General features: G+C 41.1%; 1 protein-coding gene across 1 annotated transcript; it reads right to left on the bottom strand.

Moving 5' to 3' along the window:
• Positions 1-3,345: 3,345 nt before the first annotated feature.
• On the bottom strand, positions 3,346-9,082 carry LOC308324970 (uncharacterized protein). The gene is made up of 3 exons (XM_080777327.1): positions 8,821-9,082; positions 5,543-5,704; positions 3,346-4,675 (listed from the first exon to the last, which is right to left on the bottom strand). The coding sequence occupies exons 1-3, from the start codon at positions 8,987-8,989 to the stop codon at positions 3,660-3,662; spliced, it is 1,347 nt and encodes a 448-aa protein (XP_080633453.1). The 5' UTR covers positions 8,990-9,082; the 3' UTR covers positions 3,346-3,659.
• Between the last annotated feature and the right edge of the window lie 581 nt (positions 9,083-9,663).

Raw genomic sequence — 9,663 nt, 5'->3', positions numbered from 1 at the left:
GGATGGATGGATGGATGGATGGATGGATGGATGGATGGATGGATGGATGGATGGATGGATAGATAGATAGATAGATAGATAGATAGATAGATAGATAGATAGATAGATAGATAGATAGATAGATAGATAGATAGATAGATAGATAGATAGATAGATAGAAAGAATGTTTCCAGAAGCATGAGTAATACCCAGGTCACACTGTGTGATTAATGAATAGGCTACATTGTGTTAATTAATAGGCTCATTCATTCTACACATAATTAATCTAAACATAAAATTCCTCAATACAGCATGAAAGTTGGGTACAGTCACAAATATTTATATCTGCACTGCTATAAAGCCATAACAGCACCAAGTGAGATGTAGGCCTATCCCTAGTCAAAAAGTCCAATAGGATTCCGATAAAAAAATCCAATAGGACTTTTTCTATGGGATTATTATCCTATAAGAAATTATCCAATAGGATTTGTTCCAAATTCTTATAGGATTTTTTAATTGGATTTCCAATAGGACTTTTTCTATGGGATTATTATCCTATAAGAAATTATCCAAAAGGATTTGTTCCAAAATCTTATAGGATTTTTTTCTCATAGGATTTACTTCTATAGGATTATTATCCAATAAGAAATCCAATAGGATCCCATTTGATTCTTGTACTGGAATCCTACTGGATTCCTCTGCTGGATTCCTATAGGATTCCTAGACTATAATCCAATAGAATTCTGAAAATAAATTCTGAAAGACATGAAAGCAAACACAATTGAACAGTAGGCTAATTTATTTCAGTTTCAGAGAGATAGAAATGTAATTAAATAGGACTGTAGACTAATATGCATGTCAAACTGGGGGTCCTTGAAATTCTGTTTTTTTTTTAAATTTAAGCTGTATGCAATACTTGCCATTAATATAGTGGTTGCAACTGTATTAATTGATTGCCCGATTGAGTCCCGTGGTGGGAGTTCTGCTCTGGTTTCAAGATCCTGTACATGAAGGTGACAATGCGCAGCCCTGGCGCAGGCCAACCCCCCACCGGAAGCAAATCCGATTTACTCCCAAGCGCACGGACACAGCTCTCGCTTTGGGTGTACAGAGATTGGATGGCCCTCAACAAAGTCCCCCTCACGCCATACCCATACAGCACCTCCTGGGGGACCCGGTCATATGCCTTTGACAAATCCACAACACACATAGACCGGCTATGCATACTCCCATGCCTTCTCCAGGATCCCTGCCAGAGTATATATCTGGTCAGTTGTTCCACGGCCAGGACGGAATCCACATTGCTCCTCCTTGAATCTGAGGTTTGACTATTGGCCGGACGCTCTTTTCCAGTACGTTGGCGTAAACTTTCCTGAGGAGGCTGCATAATGTGATACCTCTGTTATTGGCACACACCCTCTGAGTCTGAAACCCCTTCTTAAAAGGGGACATTTGAACATTGCCCATTCCTGTTCAATGTCCCCAACCTCCAGTGATGTAATGGTGATTTTTTTGTCCCCACCACTACCACGGCATGTTACGCACGTGCACTCGCATGCACACACATGCACTCACGCGCACGTGCCTATAGTGTGCATGTGCACGCCTAAGCCTATAGGCTATATTTTTTTATAGTGTATGAGAGCTTTAGACACACAAACACAAATGTAGACATAATCAGATAAACTTCTTTACTGTGCTGCAGTAGCTAAACTAAAAAGTTTGCTTTGTACGAATCTCTTCTTTGACGGAGGAGCATTCTTGTTGTATGCAGAACACAGAAGCAGTAGACTACTGGAGCCATACTGCTGTGCTGTGTTGCTTACCGTGTATGAGAACGTGCACTCAGGTAAACAGTTAATCCTGTCCATGTCACAATTTTTTGGTACCACGGTGTGGTAGGCCTACTGGGTTGTACAACCATGACACCACTGCAAACCTCCACAGGGATGCCAGAGATTCCCGCCGGAGGTGGGAGTTGAATTCCTTCCGTTCCCAGTTCAGTAGCCTACTACACGCTTGGGTTTGCCAGGTCTGTCCAGAGGTTTTCCCCTGCCATCTGAACTCATCACCAGATGCTGATCAGTTGACAGTTCAGCCCCTCTCTTCACCCGAGTGTCCAGAACATACAGCCTGAAATCAGCTGATACGATTACAACATCGATCATTGATCTTTAGCCTAAGTTGCTCTGGTACCAAGTACACTTACGAGCATCCTTATGCTTGAACATGCATGGTGTTTGTTATGGTCAGTCCATGACTAGCACAGAAGTTCAATAACAATCCACCACTTGGGTTCAGATCCGGGAGACCGCTTCTCCTAAATCACGCCAGCCCAAATATCTCTCTCATTGCCCACGTGTGCATTGAAGTCAGGTTCCTAACCTACCAGCGTAGTAGTGACGTTCCACATCCCCAAAGTCAGCCTCTGCTGCAGGGTCTGGCCCTTCACAGAAAAGTAAGCCCAATGTTGCTTATAATAAGCAGACATGGCAACACTGCATCATATAGATATCAACAGTCTGACAATAAGCACTGCTCGATTGCCCCAGGCATGTAAAGAAAACAATCATGCAATTCAAACCTGCCTGGGCAAGTAGCCTACCAATTAAGTGCATTGTTTTGTTTTCATTCTCTCTCACACACTTTACTGGTTAGTTATCTAGTGTGCTGTTCGACTGAGTTCATAATGTATTATGACCAGCCCTTATAAATTATATTATACGTTAAAATACTTCATAAACATTGTTATTGTTAATAATAATAATAATAATATACGATTTATATAGTGCTTTTCTGGGTACCCAAAGTCGCTTTACAGAAAGAAGTACAGACATATTTATTAGAAAACTATTTAAAAGGTTTAAAAGGTTAAAAACTAGAAATAACAAGAAGGGTGTGTGTGTGTGTGTGTGTGTGTGTGTGTGTGGGGGGGGGGCTATGTAGGGAAAGCCAGTTTGAAAAGGTGGGTTTTGAGTGTGCTTTTGAACATTTCGAAGGTGGGGGCAGCTCTGATGTGAGTTAGTTCCAAAGAGAAGGGGCAGCCACTGCGAAGGCCATGTCTCCCCATGCCGTTTGTTGGATTTGTGGGGTTCCAGTTGGTTGGCATGCCTATATAAACTATAAAGTCTTACCGGAAATGTCTAGTGGGATTTGAACTAAGGCAGTTGCAAAATCCAAGAATATTAGTCAACTGAGGCCAATGCACACGAGGAATGAGTGAAATTTGTATTTGTACACCCACCAGCGCGCACGCACGCACACACGCACACACACTTACTGTTCAAAATATCCAAATGACGGAAATACACCCATCATTTTAATCCATGAGTTTTACAAAACATTATCCACATTCCTCAGTCACAACTCACAAGACACTGTTTCTAACCAAAAGTTCTGGCATTCTTCTATATTCAACTAATCACAAGTATTAATATAGCTTAAGCAGCGATAACAGGGGCAAAGCAATAATAAAACAAAGAAGAAATCAATATGCAATACGCACAATAAAGCACAAACACATTTATTCATGTACAAACTTCTCTTCAACTGGGATTTTAGATAGTGGTCTGTGAGTTACAGGTGCTGACAGATGAAAAGCAATAAAATTAAGCATCTGACAAAATAACGAGAATCAACAAAAATTTGTCTGTGTGAAATCCTGCGTAAAACATGTGCTACTAAAATATTGTATCCCCTATATGAATCCTCATGTGTCTTCTAAGACTATCATTCCGGCTGAATCTTTGTTCACAAACGATACAACTAAAGGGTTTTTCCCCTGTATGAGTCCTCTTGTGTTTTTCCAGCTGTGAATTATTACCAAAGCCTCTGCCACAAACTGTACAGCTAACAGGCTTTTCCCCTGTATGAGTCCTCATGTGTGCAATGAGATTTTCCTTACGGTTAAAACTTTTGCAACAAACTGTACAAAAAAAGGGCTTTTCCCCTGTATGAATCCTCATATGTGTCTTTAGATATTCTTTTCGATTAAAGCTTTTGCCACAAACAACACAACTAAAGGGTCTTTCTCCTGTATGCGTCCTCATGTGTTTCTCCAGCTGTGAATTATGAACACAGGCTTTGCCGCAAACTATACAAGAAAGCAGCTTTTCCCCTGTATGAATAATCTTGTGTGTATTCAGATTTCCCTTACGATTAAAGGTTTTGCCACAAACTATACAAGTAAAGTGCTTCGTCACAGTGTGACTACTCATGGAGTGAGCTTGTGCTGATGATTTCAGGTGCTGGCTCAAAGGCAATCTTTGCCTTTCCACCGTTTGTGTCTTGTGCGACTGCAGTAGGATTAAAGCAGACTGATCTTTCCTGGTCTCCTCCCGCTCATCACTATCAGTGTCAAATTCAGAATTGCGTGAAAAGAGGAGCTGGGCATCACTAGTTGATAGTGATGTTCCACAGTTCACTACATCAGTCTGTGTTCTCATGTGTTCAGTTGAGGTGCTGGCTAGAGGCTCTCTATTGTCATCTTCGTCATCATCATCATCTTCTTCTCTTTTCATTGTTATTAATGTCAACGTAGACGCATCAGCCTCCTCTGTTATTTGAAGTAGCTCCTCTTGTTCGTATTTAATTTGTGGAGGCTCCGCTTCCTCCTGGACCAGACTGGAGCTATGGCTATCCTGTTGTTGTTGTTCCGGGCAGACCTCATTGTTACACACAGGGAGGTGCAGGAAGTCTAGGCAAATGATACAATGACAGAAAATCATTAGCTAAATGTTTTAACATACAACAACAACAATAATAATAATAATAATAATCACGCACCATATCTGTTTTTATAGCTGTGATACTTGGAGTCTTTTTTCTTGGACGGAACTTGGGTGTGCATTACATGTTCATGACTTAGGTTTCTTGTGAAGAAATTTTAAAGGTATAAAATATGTTGTATGTTCAAGGCGAGATCCCTGTATGCAGATTCAAACACTGCCTTATGTACTACAACAATTGTTTTATTTGCCTTAGGTTCAAACTTGTAATATGCTATTGGCTGTTTGTATTCTTTTTGAAAAAATATAAAAAGATACTCCTATTAAAGGCTATATTATTTTACTTATATTGACCCTATACACAATTTAGTATAATTTAGTATATGTAAGGTTTTGCACACTCAAATGGTACCTCGTCATAGCCTGTTAACAACTTAATAGGTGAACCGACTTCACTGTAGTAGCTGTTTCATACATTTTATTTGTACTTGGGCTGTCTGCTGTTGTGAAAGTTTATATTTAGAGAAATTTCAACACCAAAGTAGTAGTAGTAGTAGTAGTTGTTGTTGTGAATTAACGGGACATTTGGACTGAAGGTTTCCTTTATCCTTGTGTTACATGTTTTCAACATTGTTTTTATTTGTGTTGTATCTAATAGCAAGAACAACACATAGTAATACATAAAAATAGTCATCAAGAATCATCAGACAGACAGACAGACAGACAGACAGACAGACAGACAGACAGACAGACAGACAGACAGACAGACAGACAGACAACCCCTAACTGCTCCCGATGAGCAGGTTTGTGTGATACAAATTTACTTTTTTTTTCACCTGAGATAGTGTCTTCTGTCACCTTCCTATCTATTGATATCAACGTTGACCCATAAGCTTCCTCTGGACTTTGAAGTAGCTCCTCTTCAATCTGTGGTTCCTCCTGGACCAGAATAGGGCTGCTCCCTTCTTGTTTGGTGGAAATTTCCAGGAGAGGTAGACCTAGCAGGAGGAGAGAGGAGGGATAAACTCAACGTGCTTTCTGGCTGGATACGATTGATTGTTCTACTTATAGATATGTTTTTTAATGATATTAGGCCCTTGTGTTATTGCGACTGTAGGTCGCATATTACTATGAAATCCTGCAAAACCTGTCCGTCAGTCAGTCAGGCCATCAGTCCATCACGCCACCATATATGGCCGTCAGTCTGCCACACCTCGTGAGTCGTGACACGCTCCATATATGAAGATCATGACACTGACCTCATCAAATCCTAGATAGCCATACATAGAGAAGACTGGATCATCACCTAGGTCTGTATATATGGAGCCGGCCGGCAACTCTACATCTGACCTCAAACCCTTAGATCTCCATAGGAGCTGACCTGTTCTGACATTCCATATGTTGATCCCACCCGACCCGTCCTTCCTCTTCGATGTCTCCCTTTTGACTGATACCTGTCCATTCATAATCTAGACCGCCCCAAAGTTATTAGTGTAGCCGCGCCTGGCAGCCGGCGGGAAAAATAAGTCAACCAAAGAACAAGATTCCTTTACAGCAGGGGTAACCAACCAGGGGTTCGCGATCGACTGGTAGCTCGCGGGAACGTTTCCAGTCGATCGCGAAGTGTCCGACCCATTTGAATAATGTCAGTGCCGCTCGTCACATGCAAATTAATTTTGAGCAGAGCGCTGTGGCTCTGAGTTTGAGAATAGACCCCATCGTCCAAGGGTGTGTGAGTGTGTGCGTGTGTGGTGGGGGGGGTGGTATCTTAGCAACACTGAATGATCTGTCCCATTGGTCGTGTGCTCGTATCATGAGCCAATGGCTGCAGCTCTGAGCTTCCCAGACCCAGGTTCACATCAAGGTTCACAACAAGCCGTAAAGAGAACTGACAGGTCAGCCACAGGGCTGCTACCATATTAGCAGCTGTGAGCGCTCTTCTCTTCTCGTGAAGAAAGCAGGACAGAGTTGTCAAATAAATCCCGCCGTCATTCATACTGTATTTATTCTCCGACCCGACATTAAAATACGGAACAACGTGCGTTCATTACGGGCTCGTGACAGGCTGCAGAGTGCAGACACTTGAGTTGGGACTACTAGCCGATAGCGCCCTGCTCCTTCAGTTTTCGTTGTTCGTTGTTATAATATTTTTTATTATTGGGATTTGATCATTGATGCAAATTCTAAACATATGGATGCAGCTGCAGAAGTTGTGTTGCTTAAAGGAATGCATAGTTGCGTTCTCCTCAACTGCTGCGCAGCAACAAAAATATAAAAATGAGAAAAATATACTGAATATACCAGTCTGCAATGCAAACTAATAGGCGAGTGCACTCCAGGGCATATGCAAAGGGAAAGAATGACTTCTGTCCGTGACAATAATCAATGCTACAGTTTGAATTCTGTACACATGCACACATAGAGCAAAAAATATGATAAATATGAAATATGAAAACTTGTTGAAGTACAACACATGAGTCAAGTAGCTGCTTTTGTATCAAACCCTTTCCTCTTTACTGAGCCTACTGTCATTGAACTGCTGTCCGATAAAATGCAGGATGTGTTTGCATTAACTTCAGATATTTAAATGGAGATTATTGGATTAGTAAGTGACTGTCACCTGCAGGTCAGAGCTAAAGAGAATGAATTTTGGTCTTGTAAGCAGAGAAGTATCCCCTGATTGTGTCGTGTGCACTGAAGCTGCATGCCTATACTTTGGTTCCACGTACTTATGTGAAATGGCCTTTTCACAAATGAAAATAATAAAATCCAAGTTTAGAACTCGTATGACTGACTCACATCTTAATGACACCCTCAGACTGGCAATCACTAAATATGAACCAGATTTCAAAACGCTTGCAGATAAAGTGCAGTCACAGCAGTCTCATTAAAGGTGGGCTGACCCTGAGAGTATGTCACCATATCTGTGCAAATATATATGGTCATGTTATGCCTATGTCATTTGAACATCTGCCAATGTGAATATTCATTGAAATGAGAAACAAAATATTTCTAATACTAATTATTTCTAATTTGTCTTAATATTATTTGACATTGATAATATAACTTACTATAAGTATTTATTCTAATTTAAGCTTTAGTCTTTGTGTGGATGTGTGCACATGCATTGAGCCTGTCAGAAATAGCAAAAAAACAAGTGTTTTTTCTAACACGTTTTAGTGGTAGATCTTGGCTTACAATTGGGAATAAAATGGGCTCTTGGGCTTGAAAAGGTTGGTTACCACTGCTTTACAGGATCTCCTCACTGGTCAACAAAAACACCTTGAAGACCCTAACAGGAGCCCTCGTACAAGGTTTCTTCGACTATGCATGCACCTCTTGGTACCACAGCACCTCAAAGGCCCTAAAAAAAGACTTCCCAAAACAAACTGGTCAGGCTCCTACTTGGCCTCACCCCCTGAACCCACCTCACCCCTGCCCACTTTGACAGGCTGGAATGGCTTAGGGTCGACGACAGAGTACAGCATCTTGCAATGGGTCTGGTCCACATTCGATACACCACCAAGATACCCATGTAGGCTACCTTTCTAAATATTTCCTTAATGTTAACGAAGTCCACACCCACAACACCAGAGGAAGTGCAACAAACCACATGCAACCCAGATTCGGCACAAACAAGGGACTAAATTATTTTCGATTTCCCTTTTTACCTCCTTTATGATGAATTCCTGTTTTGTTCTTTGGCTATAGGCTATAGAAGTGTCTATTTGTACATCTCTAAATGTGTTGATTAATTGAACAAGTTGGAGCATCTTGTAAACAAGTGTAATGTTTATTGGGTCCGTCCAGTCACAGTCTTTGTATTGAATTGTGCTTGAAATATACTGTAATTCTGCAAACTGTAAATAAATATTTCAATCAATCAACCAATACTGTGGTTGTATTGTGCTGGTTTAAGACCAGTATCTAGGATATTACCTAGATACTGGTCTTAAACCAGCACAATACAAACGTCCGTCGACTCTACGCTGTAGAGACGGAAGTGGCTGTACCAATTGACTAGCCCCATACATGTACACTGCCCTCTCCCTACGCTCATTCTATCTCGGAGCTACAGAATGACCGTAGGGAGAGGGCACATAGCTGTACCAACCTGCTCTATGTAGTTGCAGTGTTCTGCGGTGGTTTTCAACGTGCTGTTTGGAGCAGAACGCCTGGTCCTCATATTCTGTTAGAATTCTCTCCACCACCACGAAAATCTCTTCAGCAGCTACAGAGAGTCGCTGGTTGATCAAGGACTTCAGCGTTTTAAGCAACGTCATATCAGCACAATTAACTATGCAAAAGTGAAAACGATTAAAAACGATCGTTAGCTCACCGTGGTCAGCACGTATGTGCTGCTATAATATCACCACGACAAGGCTATTCTGAAAAGTGTCAAGCATAGAGCTAGTATAAAAGAGGTGTCAAGGGAGCTGTAATTCTCGTAATTCTGCAATAAATAAACAAAAACATCCGGGTTAGGTCGCAGACAGTGTTGCCAGATCCTGTGAAATAAGCAACCAACTAGAAGCAGCAGCTATAGTTGGTTGCTAGAATAGCAGTTCTCTGCTATTCTATATCTTTGTTATTGACCTTATACCAACCGGTTATTGACCTTATACCAACCTTGAAACATAGGCCTACCTTAGTTACGTCACAAAAGGTATGTTTCGGTTGGTATAAGGTCAATAACGGGTATGGTGACATAACTTAGTCACCAAGAATGGTGGTATGGTGGTCCCATATAAGTTATTGGCTGCTTGACAGCTTGTGCATCTGCTATTTTGAAAAGACATCTTGACAAAAATGCCAATATTTACAACTTAGATAAACAAGCTCAAAGTTGCTTAAGCAGACATGGCAACACTGTTCACAGACTGATCCTGGTGATTTGAAGTTTACATCATCATTCTGGTGAATATGTGTCCAGCTCCATAGACATTGATTGATTGAT

This window comes from Protomyctophum bolini (genome assembly GCF_963924005.1).
Source record: "Protomyctophum bolini genome assembly, chromosome: 12".
Classification (NCBI taxonomy): domain Eukaryota; kingdom Metazoa; phylum Chordata; class Actinopteri; order Myctophiformes; family Myctophidae; genus Protomyctophum; species Protomyctophum bolini.
The sequence above is the reverse complement of the archived record's forward strand: the minus strand, read 5'-3'. Positions and strand labels throughout refer to the sequence as shown.

Excerpts from the sequence above, each read along its gene's own strand:
- LOC308324970 (XM_080777327.1), bottom strand. The coding sequence starts at position 8,989 with ATGACGTTGCTTAAAACGCTGAAGTCCTTGATCAACCAGCGACTCTCT. Across the intron at positions 5,705-8,820 it reads ACTGCAACTACATAGAGCAG|GTCTACCTCTCCTGGAAATT; the intron begins GTTGGTACAGCT and ends TCCTCCTGCTAG. Across the intron at positions 4,676-5,542 it reads GACAGAAGACACTATCTCAG|ACTTCCTGCACCTCCCTGTG; the intron begins GTGAAAAAAAAA and ends TCATTTGCCTAG.